Source organism: Bos mutus, chromosome 11 (genome assembly GCF_027580195.1).
Source record: "Bos mutus isolate GX-2022 chromosome 11, NWIPB_WYAK_1.1, whole genome shotgun sequence".
NCBI classification, from domain to species: Eukaryota; Metazoa; Chordata; class Mammalia; order Artiodactyla; family Bovidae; genus Bos; species Bos mutus.
Window position 1 is genome coordinate 12,631,148 of NC_091627.1, and position 20,628 is coordinate 12,651,775.

Here is a 20,628-nt window from a genome sequence, read left to right on the forward strand (position 1 = left end):
CCCTCAAAGACATAGGTTGTTCTGAGCTTACTTTTAAAAAAAGAGTTAGACTCAGTCAGTTCTTATGGTACTATTTGACTTTTGGTGTTTTTGTTTTCTGTGTTATGATACATTTAAATTAAAACTACACAGAGGAATTACATGGGATAACTGCAGAGTGGTGTTCTTGATTTTAGGTAGAAGTGGATGGACAAAAATTCAGAGGTGCAGGTCCAAATAAGAAAGTGGCAAAGGCAAGTGCAGCTTTAGCTGCCCTGGAGAAGCTGTTTTCTGGACCCAATGCAGCAAATAATAAGAAAAAGAAGATTATCCCTCAGGTATGAGTTAAGCATTAAACCTTGGAAAGATACCACCAGAGTGAAATCTCCTTTCATGTCTTTGTGCCACTTGAGATTTTTCTGAAGTTATTTATTTTTCTTGCTTGGACTTGGCAACTTTTTCTGTTGGGTTGATCATGCATAATAGAAATACGATTACTGGTCCCCTGTTTTGTGGTCTTTCAGGCAGATCCTATGTTAAAAAGAGACCATTAGCTTTAAATATTTGGGGCTTCAAGTCCTCTTGATGAAGCAGTGTTGAAGGGCTGGGACTCTAATGAGATCCTGCGTTTGTTTAGGGAAGCTGCCAAGAGTGTTGGGCTTATTCTCATCCCAGCCCGCAGTTGTTTTATTTCCTTTCCAGTTTTGTCCTTTTACATTGTTTATTTTGGGGTTTCTTTGAGGGCAGCACAGTGGAAATTGACCCTGTGTTGCTTTTGTTCGTTACTGACACTGGAAATGTCAGAGCTACAGAAAGCCCAGGATTGTAGCAAGGATTGCAGTAAGAAAAGATGGCTTCCTAATTGCACGCTTTTGAATAACAGATTCTCCCATGCATTCATTTACATATTCAAAAATATTTTCTAGACATACACTATGTGCATGATTGTGAGGGGAAAAGAGACATGTAACTAACTATAAGACACATTCTCTCTCTGGTGGAGAATACTGGTATAATAATATCTGAATATATTACATGATAGGGAAAAGTCAAGTGAAAATCTTTAGACCAATAGAAGGAAGCATAGATTATTTAAGATTCTGTGTTAAGTATGCATATGCAAAGTCCATTGTTAACGGGGTAGAATAGATCACAATAGAACACTTTGAACGCATTGACACTGCTTGTAGTAACGCAGCTGACAGTAAAGGTTCCCTTTGAAACCTGATTTTTCTTGTTCCAAAGACTGTGGGCATGCTCCTGTTGTATATGATATCCATCTTAGAAATATGTTTTGTGTTCATTTACATTTTTTGTATTTATTATAATAAACACTGCTTATATTCTAGAATTCAAAATATAAACAGAGAAAATTGTTACTGAATTGAAATACAAATAAAGCATTTAAGTTGTATTGGTACACGTGTAGAGAAAGGATAAATGGATTTTCTTTTTCGAAAATCTTTTATAAGATGTTCTAAATTAGTAGAAAGATAATTGTGACCTTGTTTGTTTTGGTGTGTTTTTCTTGTGCATACATCTTGTATATGGTCACTTAATTTTAGTGTTTATAAAGCCTGTGTGCAGATAACTTATTAGGTTTGGGTCTAGGAGACAGGAGTTTGACTTGTGTGGAGTCACTGTGCTGCCGCCAGATTGCTAATTCCTGACTGCATTTGACTAAGCTGTGTTTAAAAAAAAAGTCTGCATGAAGTTCACTCATTTTTAGAAATTTTCCATACTAGAAGATATAAAACTCATGTGTTCAATGTGCTTGACAGCCAAGAAGCAGTCTATTTTGGATTTGTGGGTTGGATTTTTTTTTTCAGCCAGAAGGGAAGATGGCTGTTCTCTGTTCATGATACGTTTGACCTTGAAGCTGTCTTCTATTCAGTCATACTAGCGATAGAGGCTATCCTAGGAGGAAAAAAGGTGGGGATTTTTCAGTGAGAGATAAACGTGTGTATGCACTGACTGTTTAAACTGTGTGTAGTGCTGCTGACTTGCTCTGCAACGCTTTTGAGGCTCTGAACCTCCTTCCCTGAAGCTTGGTTATAGCAGGGAATGTTACTAGTTTCTTAATTTCCCGAGCTTGAGTTTTTGTTGCATTATTATATTAAAAACTAAACAATATTTAATTTAAATCTAGATGTTTTCTTATTTCTTAAAATTTCAATTTCCGAAAGAAATGTTTTTGCATTCCTGTATACTGTTACTCCTTGTCTACTTTTCAGTTTTATGTCTGTTTTCTCAGTTGCTCTTTCTACTCTGCAGTAAGGAAAACAAAGTAGATGTCATAATCCCCATTTTACAATTAGAGGGGAGACTGCCATAGAGATTCTGCGACTTTACCAGAGTCCTGTGGCATTTTAGAGCAAGAAGGGATTTTAGAGATGATACACACACACACACACACTCCCACCACGCAGCCCCCACCCTCGCTGCCACACACACACACACACACACACACACACTCCCACCCCGCAGCCCCCATCCCTGCTGCCACACACACACACACACTCACACTCACACACACACTCACACACTCCCACTCCGCAGCCCCCACCCCTGCTGCCACACACACACACACACACACACACACACACACACACTCACATACTCCCACCCCGCAGCCCCCACCCCCCCACACACACACACACCCACACCCACACACACACACACACCCACACCCACACACCCACACCCACACCCACCCCGCAGCCCCCATCCCTGCTGCTAGAGGAATCTTCTTCCTGAGGTCTCAGCTACTTAGAGCAGGGACTGGCATTCACATCTTTGGTCTTCCTGTCTTAATCTTCCCCACCTCTTTCTGTTTAAACCTGACTCAGGTTCATAGCTAATTGTAGGAGGTTTGCTGTATTTTTTGGTTTGTTGGAAGAGAATTCAGTGGATTTTGAACCTAGATATCAGGTGTCTGTAATTACTTTTAATTAGGCCTAAAATAACTTTGGATGTAATCTGACTGCTGAAATGTGTGTGTAGAAAATGAACTGTTTCTGGATAACCTTCAAGTGATAAGAACACTTTATCTGCATACTTCTGTGTGTGTGTTAGTCGCTCAGTCGTGTCCAACTCTGCAGCCCCATGGACTACAGCCCTCCGTGAGCCTCTGTCCATGGGATTCTTCAGGCAAGAATACTGGAGTGGATTGCCATTTCCTTCTCCAGGGGAGCTTCCTGATCCAGGGATCAAACCTCAGTTTCCTGCAGGCAGATTCTTTACTATTTGAGTCACCAGGGAAGCCCAGCATACTACTATATGTCAGCATATTTTCTGGACTAACTCTAATATGTCATTTTTATTTTACAGATGATAAACTGAAGTCATCAAAGGCATAGATGACTTGTGTCATGTACAGGCTTAATTTTCTTGTAGAGGTTATATACATTACAGAGTTGATGAGATGATCTTATTTCTCTCAGTAATGAAATGTGTTATTTTTAACAGGCAAAGGGTGTTGTGAATACAGCTGTGTCCGCAGCAGTCCAAGCTGTTCGGGGCAGAGGAAGAGGAACTCTAACAAGGGGGGCTTTTGTTGGGGCCACAGCTGCTCCCGGCTACATAGCTCCAGGTATAGTACAACCTGAGAGATGTCTGCCTCCTTTTTCTGGGCCACAGTTTCCAAGAATAGCTTCTCCTTTATTTTCCAGGGTTACACAGGGTTTCTGGAAACATAATACAGGTATAGGATGCATGTGCACTGAAATTTAAAAGAAGAGAGTCTATAGAATGTTATTAGGTTTTCTCCTGGAATTTGCTGAATGACTAGAGGCCTTTTGGAGGGAGGTGACAGATGAAGAATATTGCACTTGGTGGAGGGGTCATATTTTGACAATGAGAAAGCTCAGAGATATTCCACACACTGGGGAGTTTGGATACTGAGCAGGGTGTATTCATTAGGGACACAGATGACAGGTTGGGTATCACAGGTGAGAAAAACGATTGGTAAGAGGCTGCTTAGTTGGGGTGAAGCCTGACGGTGTTAGCATTTCTTTAACTCAGTGTCTGGTGAATCATCAAGGGCTGTAGAATTACATAAAAAAGAAAGGGGGAGCTTTCTTATTCAGTGCTCAGTATTCAGTAGATACTTACATATAAATGATTTCAGTTACTTGATTTTAGTCTTTACAGTGTTTCCTCAAGTAGAAATTATTTCTGTTTTTTTCCAGATGAGGAAAAACTAAAGTTTAGGGAGGTGAGGCAGTGAGCTCAGTGTGAGACATCTTGTGAACAGCAGAGCAGAGATCTGAATGTAAGAGTTTCTAGTTCCAAAGTTTGTATTATTTCCATTTCACAACATGGCTTGAGGAAGATGGGGAAAGAAGCCTTCTTTCTGTCTTCTGTTCCAATCTTTATATCATTTTAGCAGTAGCTATACAGCTGTCTTGTTGAAGTTAAGTTAAATTCCTGTAATCGTGCAAGCATGGAACTTTGAACTTGACAAGTAAACCTCTTGTAGTTGTTGATCAGATAAATTGTCGTAAAGATTGGGTCTTGTCATTATTTTTTGTGTAACTGTGTGACACTCATAAAAAGTTCACTTAGATTGTGGGTTATTTCCCCCCTGCCCCAAGAAAGAATTAGGATAGGCTTTTTGGGAAGTTTTGTGGATAATGTGGCTTTGGAGTCAAGCTTCTAGAAGTTGATCCTCTAGGGGCTTAGCTCAAAAATGTGTCATATAAAGAATGTCCTCTCTCATTCAAATATTGTGTGCCTGCTCTGACACAGAGCAGGATGGCATTTTGTTCTCCTGGAGTGTTTGGCATAAAGATGAGATATACTAATGGAATGAATGCTCACGACTGACCAAGCTGCTGTGATAAAGGAGAAAGGCACAGTGCTGTGAGGGAACGTGACAGGGAAACCTGGTCTAGTCTGTTGGGGACTCAAAGGTTTTCCTGAAGACGTGACACTTGAACTGAGCTTTGAAGAATGAGTAGGAGTTAGAGTAGATTCAGATGGAAGAGCACTGCCTGCAGAGGGACCAGCATGTCAGCACCCTGTGGTGCTGGTGGGAGGGAACTTAACTCATTTGAAGAACTGGGATGAGACCAGTCTGTAGTGTGGAGAGCCCAGGGAGTGGGTAGGGTGGATTTGAGCTGAAGCTGGATGTTTAGTCCCAGTCCTGGAGGTCTTGGTTTGGGTTTTGGTCTTAGAACCTAAGTGCAGTGGGAAGTCGTGAAGGGTTCTAAGAGAAGTGATGAGATCAGACTTTATTTGTAAAGATCACTCTCTGTTGTATGAAGATGACTTGTAGGGGCAGAAGTTGGCATGCCAAGACACAGTAGAAGGTTTTTGTAAACTCAGAGCCCAGATAGGAGGCAGTGGAGGCACCTCCTGTGGGTGTAGGGAAGTAGAAGGGTGGCAGGAAGTGAGCAGATGGAACAACTTAAGAGGCAATTGATTGGTTTATTGTGGAGAATGAAACAGAGTGAGATTTCAAGTGTCCCTGCAGGATCTTCAGCTGCAGGAGGTGGGTTGGAGGTGGTGCCATTGAAAGAGACAGACGCTGAAAGACCCGTGGCAGTGGGACCAGGGGAGGAAGGAGGGTGGTTACAGTTTGATACAGTTTGTGTGTCCAAAATTAAGACCTTTTTCTGTACATCTCACTATTTTATGGAAATTTACATTTTTTTTTTTGCCTTGTTTAACGTCTTGTTAAAGGAAGCGGCTTTCATTAAACAGTAGTAGGCAGCTTGAGGTGAACTGTCTTGCCTTTGGTGATGTGCTTGTCCGGGTGTGTCCAGCTGCTGGGTCATGGAATGTTCTCCTCACTCAGGTGGCCAGCCACCATCTGCTAGTAGCAGTGATTGTGAGGGAATCCTAGTAGCTTCTCTCTTACATCATTGCCCTGAGCTCTGCAAAGGCCTGTCTCCTGAAGGCTTTCAAAAGGAAGTTCTTTTATAGCCTAGAGAACATTCAGAAGAGGTCAAATTAGATTATGAATAGGTTATATGCCTTTTGCAGAGCGTATTCCTTGCAGCAGGGACTGTAGTATTTTTACATATGTTTTTAAATGCATTCCTCTGCGTTCAGTTTCTGCAGAAGACTGAGGCTCTGAGAGGGTAAATATTAAATAGTGTGTGCAATTCAAAGTCACCTTGCTTAGTGGGACCGGAAGTCAGGATTAGAAGCTCGTGGCCTGTACTGGAGCACAACTGCTGGCCAGCTCAGCAGTTATAGTTTCTCTCTTTAAGGAGATTTTAGTCAAGCCTTTGAAACTATAACCTTTGCCAACCAACTGCCTTTTCCTGGAATAAATCTGGTATACAGCATTCTTTTTTAAGCATTAACTTCTTTTTTAGCTTCTGATACTTTTCCTACTGTTCATTTCCTACTGCTTATTTCAGCTGTCTTTTGTCCTCTTGAAATATGTGATGTAGTGAGCACTAAAGACTCAGTTGTACAGCCCCTAGGTTTATGACTTAAGTGTAGACTAAAAAGTGAAAAATTTTATCTCTTATGAAAATGTTTCAATTAGTCCCCAAAAGCAGTTTACTTTTTTTTTCAACATATGCTTGAATATTTTGTCTCAAATGAGAGATTTGGAACTGAGCATTCAAAGATGACTTAAGATTTAGCATCTGCCCCAGGGAATGCTAGGGGTCACTTGGGATGGGAACAGACACTTTAGAAAGCACCATGAAATACAATATAAGCGATGATATGGGGTGGGCCGAGTGAACCGCAAGCCTAGGGGACTTCACAGAGGAGGTGATTCCCAAAGGATGAGTTGGAGTTGATCAGCTAAAGAAGAAGGGAAAAAAATCATTTTAGCAGCAGAAATGATTGTAGGAAAAGGGGCTGTGAGGTTAAAAGGCTGGATTTGTTTTTGGTACAAGGTGAAGGGCCCGTGTAGATTTTGTGCCTTTATTCTGTTTTTCCTAGAGATTTACCCAAGTGTTTTAATATTTATATGTTTTAAAGTCATTTTACTGAAAGGTTAAAGATTGTTTCTGTTAACATACTGTTTCTAACCCCTATACAACTATAAAGTAGCTTGGAGGGTTTCCCATCTTATAGATGAAAGTGGCAGCTCAAAGTTAGATATCTGAGGACATAGAAGAAACTAGTGGTAGAACTAACTGGTTCAAAACGTGTTCTTTGTACTAGTTTATGTTGACAGTATGAGCCTTTTCATAGGCACCAGATGCTAATATCAATTTTAGCAACATTTATTGAGAGACCCTGTGCTGGGGCCCAGAATTAGGATATAAGCAAGGCATGGAGCTCGGCCTCAAGCCTGCAGCCTGATGTGTGTGCCTCTTTACTGGCATTTGAGGCTTTAGTCTGCTCTTGTTACTGCTTTCTGAAAAAAGACTTGGAAATTTCTATTATCCAACTTTGAGAAATTGGTAATTTGAGTGGTTCTGAGTATTGTTTTGTTGAACAAATTATGTTTAGTGAGTGGTTACTACATGCCATTCTGCTAGGTTCCGGTGATACAAAGATGTATAAGACTTGAGTCTCTGCCATTCTAGTGGGGAATGCAGGTAGAGTTGATAATTAGTGTAATGTGGTAAGTGTAGTGAGAAGTAAGTGTACCCAGTATCTGGTAGGCCATAATAAAGAGCTTCCAATCTGCGTAGGCATGGAGGGATTGGTGGACTAGGGCCATCCTGGGAAGGGTTCTTGTTCAGCCACACCTGGAAGAAGGCCTCAGGCAGGGCCCAAGGTGTCGGGCGGCGATCCTTGTGAATCGGGCCAGCGCTGACTGCCCTTTGTCCTGACTGATCTGCTCTCTCCTTCTTTGCACCAGGCTATGGAACACCCTATGGTTACAGCACAGCTGCCCCTGCCTATGGTATGTACACTGTCTTACTGATTTCTCTTTTTAGCCTCTCTGCACAGCAATCCAAAGCACAGTTTGTATCTAGGGTTTCTTTAAATGAATTGGAGGATCTCAGACCTACTCATTCTAGTGACCCAACTTAAATTCCCTTTGAAAATGCCACAACCTTGTGGTTCTTGGTTTGGTTGGAGTTGCTCTTCTCTCTGCTTTGCCTGATTGAAGGACTGCTTGTTCTAATTGCCTGTTTCTGACCATATTGAAATTAAATATTCTAAGTAGTTCTTCTTACAGCCAACTTACACTCCATTCAAAGGCTACTGAAGGGCCATACCCAGTTCCTAGCTTGGCTGCCTGCCAGTAACAGAGGCACATTTAAGTTTCTGGTTAGAAACTGTATGAACTGCAGGTGATTTGAGTTAGGGATAGGAAGTACTCACTTCACATTGGTAGTGTTATGCTTTGTTGTGAATTTTGCTGTGGAGGTGAAGGGAACAGGTCCCAGAGAGTGATGCAGGGTTGTCCACAGCAGTGTTACCGAAGTTCTTACTGCAGAAAGTCTGTGTAGTACATGTGAGAAAATCATAGGAATATCTCTTCTCCCTTCAAAAATAAAAATAAAGGCAAATGCAGAAATGAACCTCAGTGGCCCTTTGGATAACTTTTGAATGAGGTTTATGTGGCAATGGAGGCAGTAGGTTTGGAGTCAGTGATATGCTCTCTTAGACATCTTTCCTGTCTTGGGTGCTACATGGTATAGAATCAGCCATCTGCAGAATGTTTGTCACTTAGAGCAAAAGAGCGCCAGTGTGTGTGTGCTCATGTGAGTGTGTGAGAGCGTGCGTGAGGAGCAACACGAGTGCGTGTGCCCCAGTGCGACCCTAGGCTGGGCGTGCGTGCACACGGAAGAGAAGGACCTTGCCTGTGCTGCTACTTGTGGTGGTGGTCCTTCACACGAGCCTCAGGCCTTTCCTTGTGCTTTTTCTCTTCATACATCAGCTTTCCCATTTTTGTTTGGATGGAAATTATGGGTCTTTAAGACACTGCTAAATTGAAGCTTCATTTGATTTCATAACTATAGAAATAAGTAGAAAGTGAACAATTTGAGCACTTGCCCCATTAAGATAGATCTTTTACAACCTGGAAAGATGTAGGAAGCTGGAAGACTGACATTTGGGGTAGGTTTTCTCTAAGGTTGAGAACAGAGTCTGGAGTTTCAGCCTTACCTGCAGGTCTCCATTGGCATACTCAGCTGTGGCCAGGGGCTCCCTGTATTCTGTTTATTCTTAGATACGAGGAGGGGGTTAGGAACTGGGGGCTCATTTAGGAATATGCTGTCTTTTAGAATTTATTTTAAATTCAAACTCTCTAGCTTCTTTTGATTTGGCCATTTGCTTTTACCATTCAGCCAACTTCTGCATATCTCGACCACCTCTCCTTCCTGTGAATTAGGTCTGGTCAGTTTATCCAAATACATTTTGACTCACTGGACTCATTGTGATATGTCTTGTGTGAAAGCCAAAGCATCTGCCTTCTAGGGCAGGTCCTTAAGTTGGTGCCTTTCTTTTAGACATAGTAAGACCCATGTTCTTTAGGTTTGCAAGAGCTTTTTTTCTTTAAAACACTTACCTATCTAGGCTCTAAGGTACATTCATGTTTTTCCTCAGTCTTTTTAATTTCTCTCTCGTTCTTCCCTTTCCTCTAACATTAAACTTCCACTCTGCGGCCCCCGAGCCCGCTCTTCAGAAGGCTCCTCTCTTCCATGTGTCATATAACTGACTTCCAAAGCTGGTGAAATTTAATGCCCCCATTTTTCACATAAAAGATATGGTTTTTAAATGTTACTGTGATGCCAACCTACTAAAACGATGCTTTATTTTGGCTGTAAGGTAAACATGTCTCTGGCCTTCGTAAAGCTGTTGCATGTGGGGTGGTTTCCCTCTGATCATCTGGTGCTCTCAGATACCTGCTGTTGCTGCTTTGTGATTTCTCCATAGGTTAAACATTAGAGCAGAAACAAGGAGCAGATTTCAAATCATGCTCGAGTATGCAGAAGTTTGTGAGGCCACAAGAACTCGTTAATTACAAAATTAAGAAAGTAATTAATCTTTCCAGATTTGCCATGCCAATATTGGCATTAGCCATTAAGATAAATACCTGGTCACAACTCCAGTTGGAACTGTCTTTCTGGGGAGCTGAGGCCTGCACAGAAAGCTGTGTTTGAATCTTGACAATCCCTGTTTCTCCTGTAATATGTGATGTGCCGAACTGAGAGTCACTTTAGAATATCAATGGCATTGCTTTTGAGCTTTATAATTGATGGCAGCTCACTCAAATGAAATCCCTTTTTGGATGTCATTCTTCCTGTGATGTAGCCATCTTAATTTTGAGTGGCAAATATTATCACACTATTAAGAGTAATTTCAAAGTTTGTGGGCCTCTTTCATAATGGTACATGTTGACTGACTAATCTGGAAAAGGTTAATGATAATCTCTGTAAGATTCTTTTTTTTAACCTGAAATTTTTATTGGATTATTAAACTTATTTGGAGTCCTCTCCGTTTCTTTTCTCTGTAGGTTTACCCAAGAGAATGGTTCTGTTACCCGTTATGAAATTCCCAACATATCCTGTTCCCCACTACTCATTCTTTTAGCAAATGACAGAAGCTAATTCCTATTCCAACAACAACCCAGTACATACAGAATGTTAGCGAAAAAGCCTTTTTATCCTGCTTTCTTTGAACACATACTTGATCAAAATTATTTGTAAAGAACATCTTTTCCTACTTTTTGATTTTAACAAATGCAAATTTAGTTCTCTAAAACTTGAAAACAAACAAAAAAGAAACTAGTTCTGTGAAACGGTACCTCATTTCCGGAAAATAACTTATACCAGCCCTTCTGTTCTAGGGAAATAAGTCTAGCAGTTCAAAGTTTAAGTTTTAAGAGGAATATCAGATTATGTAAAATTAAATTTGTGAAGGATGTATAGAGTCTCAAACACTGATCACAAATAAACTGCTTTGTTGTAACACAAGAGTACTGCCTGGTTCCTGACGCAGTCACTGATGCTTAGCTGATTGATCTGTATTTGCCCCAGGGCACTTTAATTCGGGCTGTAGTTATTTTTTTTAATACAATAGAGACTTTTCATTTAAACTTTAACTTTGTAAATATTGAAGTGTGTAATTAAAGCCAATAAAATATGGGTTTGAATATTGTTTTAGCTTATTATTTTTGATATGTTTTGGTATCAAATTATAAAGAATTGAAAACTAATAACTTAGCCCTAGAAACCCATTCATTTGTAAGTAAACTGATAAAACAAAGCAAAGACGATTGTTAGTTTGAGCCCGTCTATTTACTTTGTAAGCCCTTTGTACTCCTCTGTACAAGGGCATCCCCCATAAAGGTTTATTCTGTTATCTGACAATGGCTTATTAAAATGATGGCACTACCCAGAGATGGGGAAGGAGGAATGTGATTATTTTAGTTTCCGAATTTCCAAGTTTTAAAAAATAATAAATTAATCCATCAATGACCCTCTCGTTCTTGTGGCCTTCTTCACTCTGTAAGATACTGTGTTCACTCCCTGGCTTTTTTCATGTAGATAGAAGATTAGCAATTTTTCTGGAATTCATTGAAGGGTCTCTTATCCTCTTCAATTACATCAGAATCTAAAGCAGCAACAGGGTCCCCATAAAAACTTGCTCTTCGATTGTCCCAGTTCTTGTTGAGTGCTGCTGTGAAAAGTGACACGTTTCAGCCATGGGTCAGCATTTAGTTTTTAAGACACCTGATTAAGCTGGTGAAAAATGATCAGTCGGTAACACTGTGCTGTTGTATAAGGGTGCAGACCTAAGTCTTCCACTTGCATTCTCACCTCCTTTGGAAGCCTATGATGTTACTAGAAGGTAATGGTTTCATTAAGGTACTCACCCCCATGAAGGCAACATTGTGGTTCCGTGTTGATATCTACAAGTTGCTGTGTCTTAAAATTGTCCATTTTTAGTTTGAATTAGCTTTCCTCCTCTTTCTTCATTTCTGTCTTTTGGAGCTGAATAGTGCTCATCGCTGAGAGTGGGCTTCAAAATATGGCAAATTTATGTACCCAATTTCTCTGGGACCACTAAACAAGCATGAAACAGGCAGTTGAAAATAAATGTTAGTGTTACTTAATCACATATCTGATTTTTACACCACAGCTTGTCTGTTCCTTCAGCTCCTTGACCTTTTGTCTGTATCAGTGGTGGGTGATACTTTAATAAAACCTCATCACTTGCTGGAAGTAGCTGTGAAACTTACCATTCTCATCCTGTGCATTAGTGGCTAGACCTACACAAGAGGGCCCATCTCAGCTGGGGGTTTTCATGTTTCATTGATTTGTTTTGCTGACCTATGGATGAAACAGAGCCATCACTGAGAAGAAAAAGCATGGCTGGTAGTGTCCAGTTTGTCTTAATTATTTACAACAGCCCTCTTGGTTTCTGGAATACTATTAATTGGCAGCTGCAGCTGTATTGTTATTGGAAATTGATTGTCAAAATTGCATTCCAAGTTGGAATCTCTCTGGAGATTTCTCTTTAGAAAATTCTTTCAAAGTAGCTGACTTGTAACCCCTCTGTAACGGTGCAAAGGGAGCTGTGCTCTTTTCCACCATGATGGCAGTCATTTCAAATGGTTTCTACCAAGTCTTTTTTTTTTTTTTTTTAATTTGTTGTTTGTTGGAAGTTACTAACCATGTTTTGTAAACCTGCCCAGTTGCTGCAAACTTTGACATTTCTCTGCTTTACTTAAAATAATCGAGCTGTCAGTCCTTTGTTAGAAGTGGTAACCATGCAAGTTCAACTGTTTAAATTTTGTAATGGATTAAGTGTCCTCCCCCACCCCCACCCCCCTTTGCCCGTCCCACCCCTTCATTTTGTAATGAAAATTCCACTTACAGCTGAAAGAGCAGAGAAATATAAATGAAGCTTTTGGCTTCACCAAATTCTGTGACATTAACACCAAGTTTTGCTTCTCTGCTCTTTTCTCCACTGTAGGTGGTTTTTTCATTGACAGCCCCTATTGCCAGCCTCTGAGCGTCGCACCATTTATTATTCACTTGGGCCCTCAAGATTTCTTCTCTGACTTCTAGAACCATCAGGTTGTCTGGCTTGAAATGGCAATTTCTATGTCTTGATCTTAAGAGAAATGTGACCCCCTGAGGCTTTCCAGCTTTCAGACACAGCACTCTTGACACCTCCTTTTGGAAAGCAGTGACTGAGCATTTTAAAGAAGAGCAATACTTTATTCAAAGCCACGGTGTCTGTTTGAAAACTTTTCCTTTGGAAACCTAGCAATACCTGGATATCCTTAACCCCTCCTAGCCTAGTCTTTGGTCAGGGAGTCTACAGACCAGTGTAGAACTTAGAATTAGTGTATGAGCTGTGCTATCTTCTGACAATTTTTAAACTTTTTTAGCACATAAAGTGAATAGTTGCATTCCTGACTGCGTCAGTTAGTGCTATTATAATTCCTCAGAGGTAGGGGTCCTCCTTGAAGCCATATTTCTCTGCATGGGGGCTGGCACCCAGCCAGGGAGGTAGCCTGCAGCCATGTTTCTTGAGGCTGCGGGTGTGCCCCATATCTTGTGCAAGGTAATTGGTCCAATAGATTCCCGACATACCTCACGCTGACTACACGCAGCGCACGGTGCGGGGATGCGCGGGCTCCTTGAGTCGTTTGTAGGCTCTCAAATTGTTAACCTGGGGAACAAACCACTGATAGATTTTGCTGGTATTAGCCTTTTCTTCTTTTTTACAATTTTGGTGAAATGTTTGAAAATCATGAATCAGTCAGTCACCGTTATTAATTGAAGAGCTGGGAATACCTCGTTAATGTATTTTTAAAACTGGTGTTGGACCCTCTGTGTATTTCAGGTTAATACTTTTAAGCAGTTTTCAGCACGTTTATCTCACTTTATTCTCGTTCTCCTCGGACCTTCGTAGCCATATCACTTGTATAAAATAGGCTGAGATATAGTGACTGTAAGCTGTGGTCTCAGTATACAAAGGTAAGCTCTTTTATTTTCTGATTAAAGAGAAAATTAAAAATCAATGAACACAACATGCATATATGACAATCATATATGATGTATTTGATCTCTTGGGTCTTCTGTCATCACATTACTTTAAAATTTTTTATGATCTAAATGTAAAATAGTTATTTTCAGCATTTTGTTTTTTAATAATACCCTTGTAATTTGTATTCAAGAGACATTTCACTAAGTGTGTGTGTGTGTATAGAAATTATGATATAACATATATGCGAATTACACACACTTATCTGTTTAAACAAAAGAATTTGGTGGTGGGATGTGTTCACCTAAGAAGATTTTAACATCAGGGCACTCTTTCAGCCAAAGTGCTAGAATTTCGTAAGCAGCGAGATTGGGAGCAGTGCCGGCAGGACCCATTTATGTGTAGCTGCAACAGAAGCTGAGGCTCAAAGTGCCAATTTCTCAGAGAGTTCTCTGAGAAAGGAATATCTCTGGTCTGTGTTGTATGCCCTAATACAACAGCAGCAAGAAGCCATAAAAAAAAAAGCAATAGAAAATGAAAAAACCAAAATATTAAGGTAACTATGGAAAAATATATAATTGACTGAGTTAAACTATTTCCAGAACCAAGTATGTTAAGACTCAGAGTGGTGAATACCTGGTGTGCAGAGACCAAATAGATGTAAGGAATTCCATCTTTTCCAGGTTAGATAGATGATTTATTTCCTACCTATTCACCATCATGGGGTTAGTTTAAAAAATATGGTTAGGCCAAATATTTTGAAAAGGATTTGCTTCATTTAGTGTATTCCATAAATGCATTTCATTTGTATTAGATGTTCTGTGCTAAGGTTGTATTTGATATATACATATATATATATATAGATTAAAATGAAGCTTATGTTTTATATTTGTCTCTAAGTAGCAGTTTTCTTTTTCCTACTAACTTTGAAGGTTGCTGGGACAATTTTTTTCCCATACAGAATCTGTATGTATGTTGAATGTGGCTTTGGCATCTGTAAAAGTTTGTATGAGGCCTAGGTGACTAGTACCAAGAACATTCCAGTCCTGAACAAGCAACCGAGAGCCCCTACGTACCAGGTTCTTCTCTGGATTCTGGTGACACAGGCTCCACCCACTGGGGACCTTTTAGGTCGGAGGGTGTCTTTTTGATGGAGTTGGGCCTACTGTAAATCTCCTAGGTTGGGAGACAACACATTAGCAGTGTCAGGAGAAAATTAACTTAGTTAATAGTTCATTTATAAATTATTTAATAATATGGGCCCTCTGATATCATTGAAATGGACATCATTTGGAAACTGATTCATTTAAAATATTTCCCTGACAGTTTTGAGAGCCTGAAACGTACTCTGGTTTATGTTCATGCACCTCTATGCACATAAATGAGGAAATGAATAACAAATAGCCCAGTCCTTTTAAAGCAGTTTTTATAGTGTAGCAAAGAATAATAGTGGTTAATTTAAGCACTAATCATTTTTCAGTGACAAGTGAGGGGAATTTTACTCTTATAATCAGTCATTCATTATTATTTCCCTGTCTTGGGTTTCATTAATAACTGCAGTGGGAGGTAAATCTTTAGTAGTGAGAGAGAGGAGTGAACTAAGGAGATTTGCTCCCCTTTCCCCAAAAGTTAGATTTCTAGCAACCTAGAGTCCTCATCTGAGAACCAGCCGCCTGCTCTGTGAACGGCCTCCTGAAATGACTCCTGTTCAGCGTATGCCCTGCCTGCCTGGTGATGGTGCTGGGGTGGGGGTGGTCCCTCTGAGGTTGCCCAGAACAAGAAAGCTTCTGTTGTATTCAGACTTTTCTCTGTAACCATCTGAGGCCATGCCATTCAGTGACCAGAGACTTCTCAGTGTTACTAGGAGGCCGAGAAGGGAGATGGGTGGTAAGTGAGTAACCACCTGCAGAGCCAAGAAACTACCTACTGCTGCGGCGAGTTCACTTTTGATGTGTTCCTCTCTAGCAGCTATTTACAGAGCTAGTACTTCTTATGTAAGTTCCTTCCTTTCCTAATAGCATCTTCCAGAAAGTCTGTTTTAGTCAAGGATTGAAGTTGACTTAGTTGTAAGAATAGATATCCTTTTCCACATTATCATTTTAGGTGAGAGCTAACAGCTTCCATTGATGCTTGAAGCAGTGATCTTTGGAGATTTTTAAAAATAGCACTGTAATGCAAATTAGGTTATGTAAGCTTTACAGCACAGCTAGAAATAGAGAATAGAAACCATGTGGGACTCTGGGCCAGAGTATATTCCTCTCCCTCCAGCAAATTCCTGTAGGGTCTTGGAATTAAATGAGTTAATACACAGAGTGCTTTGAATGGTACCTGGTACGTAGGAAGTGCTCAGTAAATGTTGACTGCTTTTACCGTGGTTGGCCAGGCTGTGCTGACAGGGAGTGGAGAAGCAGGTGCGTGGTCCGCTCGGATGGAACTGTGTGGGTTGCTTCGTGTACGCAGGTTTGGGGTGCTCCCTGGCTTTGGGAAAGGACTCCTAGCATCTTAGGGTCAGATAGACACAGAGCGAACACTTGGTGAGATGTGGTTTGGGAGGTGGCTGCAGGTCCACGCTGGATAAAGATGCTTGTGTGTTTGCGTGGTAGTCAGTCACTGGACAGTCTGCTGCCAGGAGTTTGTAATACTTGCTTTGGGATTTAGGTGAGCTTGGAACTTCAAAGGGGCTGAGCTTACAATGTCAGCCAGCTGATTCCAAGTTCCCTGTCTTTGCATTAGTAAGAAAAAACTGTGTGACTACAGTTAGCCCCAGAATCTGACATTCAGAGCTCACCATTTATTTGGCAGGTAGAAACTAAGTTATCATAAAGCACAGAAAAGAAAAAGGAGACTGGGAGACAGGCTTAGAAGGCTGTCGATGCAGATGCTTCTCTAAACAGCATTCTGCGCTTCTCTCTCTACAGTTTCCTGCAACACTTTGGGGATTAAAACACCCTGTGCTTATCACCACATAAGGCCTCCCTTCTACCTGTTACACATCTGTCTCTCTGTCTCTCTACCCATTTATCTATCTGGACACAGCTGGGAAGTTGCTTTTCAGCAAAAAAAAAAAAAAAATAATACATATCTATATATAGATATATATAGATATATATATCGGAGAAGGCAATGGCACCCCACTCCAGTACTCTTGCCTGGAAAATCCCATGGGCGGAGGAGCCTGGTGGGCTGCAGTCCATTGGGTCGTTAAGAGTCGGACACGACTGAGCAACTTCACTTTCAGTTTTCACTTTCATGCACTGGAGAAGGAAATGGCAACCCACTCCAGTGTTCTTGCCTGGAGAATCCCAGGGATGGGGCAGCCTGGTGGGCTGCCGTCTATGGGGTCGCACAGAGTCAGACACGACTGAAGCGACTTAGCAGCAGCAGCAGCAGATATATATATAGAGAGATATAGATATAGATGGCTGGACTGAATAAAGGGTGAGCATCTTCGTGTCTTTGGTTCGCACGTGTCCGCACTGAACCTCAGGAGCCTCTGGAGGTTGTGGCCGCACCTCTCTGCCTGTGGAGGTGAGCTGAGTGGGGAATGCAGACTGAGTTTGGTGATGTTCTGAGGTTAAAAAAACTGTGTAGACAGAACTGTTACTTCTAAAGGCAAATAAGATAGATTTGCAGTCAGGAGGTTTTTCTTAAATTCAAGAAATATTTGTGTAAGTGATGCCTTGGCAGAAGTGACCCCACTCCACTGCTGTGGCTGTTGAGTGGGATCCTTGCCTCATTAATAAACTCTGTGGGAAGCCCTCGGGGTTTTGTTTTGTCTTGTCTTGACCAATCAGTAGGTAACACCTTAATTACTTGGCCCTTCTAAGGAGGGTCTTTCTTGGCAGAATTCTGCTGTCTCTGCTGGTGGGTAGCATGGGGATTGCCACCATCTGCCCCGGCTGCTTGAGAGTCAGATTAGCGTCTCCTAACTGGAGATGTGGTCTCAAGTCATCTTTTCGCTGCTTGTGGCCCCAAGGAGGTGAGGGAATGAGCCACTGCTGGGAGGGTGTTCTCTTAGCGCTGCCTAGGCGCCTGGTTTCTCTAGGCTTTGCTTCATTTTCTCCTCCCTTGATCCTTTTGTGCCATATGGAAGAACAGTCTCTGCATTCACATGTTAGCTGAATGTCCCAAGTAGTTACTGGTAGCCCTCAAGTCAGTTCATCTGGGGGGCCTCTGGGCAGCAGTGGATGGAAGAAAGAGCAGGAGGAAAGACGCTAAAATTGATATCTTGTGTGTGCCAGGCACTTGGACATTTTTCTTCTCAACCCTCTTCAAGGTGGTATATTTTACAGATGAAAAAAAACTGATGCTCAGAGTGAAGGGCTAGAGTCAGGACTGAAACCCAGAGGCTTTAAGTGCCATGCCTTTTTCTGCAGCACCAAGCTGTGGATTAAAAGAAAGTGAGAAAGCACGCTGGGTGACAGGAAGGTGGTGTGTGGGCAGCGAGGCAGGGCCACGTGGCGCCTGTGAAGGGCCTGAACACAAGCCAGGGCCTCACTGTCATGGGGTCTTTGGAGCTCACAGGCTCAGGCCAATCCTTGGATCTGTGCTGGAGGCTAGGCTTTAACTTGAGGTCATTTTAGACCAGTATCCTGGCTGAAAATAGGGCTATTTTCTTTTAGAGTGACTGGAAAGATAGATTGGAAGGCTGAGGTGTGGCTGTATAAACAGAGGAAGCTTTTGTATTTGAGGCTTGTTTTTCTGTTTGAATATTAGTGAGAAATTGAGGTGTATGTTTTCATTCAGCTAATGCTTTCTGAGTACACGCTGTCTGGCCTGAGACTGGAGGTGGGGATGTCGGAGCCAGACTCTGAAGGAGAGCTGGTGAGGTGTGGCTCACTGGGGCAGCGGTGGCCCTGGGCAAGTGCTGGGCAGAGGTGGGGGTGGGGACAGGTTGCAGTGGCCTGTTCTGCCCACCAGGAGTGGCCCCTGGACTTGGCTTCAGGGAAGGCCGTGGGCCCCTCACTAGCTCCTCGGCAGGTTAGTGCCGGCTGGATCTCTGCTCAGGGTCCGGGGGGTGTGGGGATGGATACAGAATCCTCTTCAGGGAGAGAGTCTTCCCTGACCCCAAGTCACTGCTGTCCTTGACAGCTGGCTATTTTTCTGAGCCATGAGCCATAATCCTGGAGGGGATCAGGGAGAAGAACCTTCTCTTCAGCCCAGACTGCAGGAGCCCCCGAGCCGTGACCTGTGGAGAGACTGGCCCCCGTGTGTGTGGCAGCAGCAGAGTCCTCTCCCGGCTGCCACCATGCCCTGCCCTGATGGTGCCGCTCGGAGCAGCAGCAGCGCAGGGATGTGGTTCCCTCTCCACAGACAAGAAAACTGAAGCCAAGAGACTCTGAAAACCACCCAGCTTATTTGTGGCAAAGCATTGCGGCTCCTAATAAGTGAGTTTCCACCACACGGAGGCAAGGCCGTTTCTTCTGTTTTTAGAGTTCACAGAAGCCTTTCTTAGGGAGGAGATCTGAACACCACCACAACTGTGGGATCTAGAAGTTCTCTCCTTTGACAGATGAGGAAATAGAGGCTTACACAAAACGACCTGCCCAAAATCACATAGCTGGTAAGTGTCCCAGGCCACCCATTCTGATAGCGCTGTGCTCACACTAGGGCTGGTGTCGGCAGTCCAGTCTGCTGCCTGTCCTGTTTTCCAAAACCATTTGGCAACAGTTTCCTCTCCTCTTTGTGATGCATTCATCCTACTTACCTTTCTTCCAGACTTCTGGAATATATCCTGTGTAGCTTGCTCTCCCTGACTCCTGCCTCCTCCCCACCAGGGGAGAAGAAGGAAAGCAGACTTCAGATTCTTTCTTCTCTGGCTGCTCAGACATGCCAGCTGGCTCCTGGGCAGGGTTGCTGACACCCATCCTTGGGCCCCGCGACCTGCGCGTTGTCCTCGTTTTGTCAGCTGCACCGCTGTTTCCACAGACCCACTTTTGTACCATAACAGAACCCTGGGATACGTGCAAACCAGTAACTGCCACTGGAGAGGCCCCCCAGGCACTGGATGAGGGGAAGGGATATGCTGTTGACAGGTGCTTTTTCTTTGTTGAGCTTCATCCACGTTCTGGTTGTCTGCAGTCCTGTTTCTGGCTAGGCCTTCTCTGCTGCTCTAACTGAAGGGGTCGTCCTCAGTCACCTTTCCAGAGTTCTGGGGCCAGGGTCTCACTGGGCCCTTCTAGCCTGTAGCTGATCTCAGAAATTGCTCAGCTCTCTGACATCTGTGGAGGCAGCTTTATGGAAAGTATGGTGGCTGTGCCATCACCCTGGAGGGGAGTCCCTTCTCCCACATCAACTGGAAGGTGGTCCCTGAGGAGCTCAGAAAAGCGGAAGGAACCTCGAGAGAGAGAGATGAGGCTGGTGAAGGGCAGATGTGGAGACACTGTGGACCTCTCTGCCAGGTATTCTGACGGCTTCTGTTTACTTGTCGTATGTGGCTCCAGAAGGGGATAGGTGGTTCTGGTGCAGCCATTTGGGCAGTTAAGGTGGCAGTGTGTGTTTCCAATAAATGCATGTGCCCAAGAGGAGAGAAGTGGTCTTGGGAGTGTCACCAATCACATCCGTGTTCTTTGCAAACTGACAGCCTGCACAGCTGGCCTCTTGCCCACACAGTCCTGGTCTCCTGGCCATGTGGAGCCCGGTCCTCAGTGTAGTCAGCACGGAAGGCTGATGAGACTGCTGCCACTCCCAGGACCACGTCTCCTGTCCTGGGCACATGGATATATGGAAACATCCACTGTCACTTCCTTCTCCTAATCACGCTGTGCTGGGGCAGAA

The 20,628-nt window shown here is 42.7% G+C and overlaps 1 protein-coding gene across 6 annotated transcripts in view; it reads left to right on the forward strand.

Moving 5' to 3' along the window:
* STRBP (spermatid perinuclear RNA binding protein) overlaps positions 1-20,628 on the forward strand; it is a 198,764-nt gene that overhangs the window by 153,123 nt on the left and 25,013 nt on the right. For 4 of the 6 annotated variants that reach the window (XM_070379031.1, XM_070379032.1, XM_070379030.1 and 1 more), the window contains 3 exons: positions 177-317; positions 3,448-3,571; positions 7,760-7,804. In XM_070379031.1, the coding sequence (XP_070235132.1) occupies positions 177-317; positions 3,448-3,571; positions 7,760-7,804 (310 nt within the window). Of the gene's footprint in view, positions 1-176; positions 318-3,447; positions 3,572-7,759; positions 7,805-10,366; positions 10,827-13,710; positions 16,927-20,628 lie in introns of those variants that run through there. The other 2 variants (XM_070379034.1, XM_070379033.1) reach the window with 2 other exon arrangements.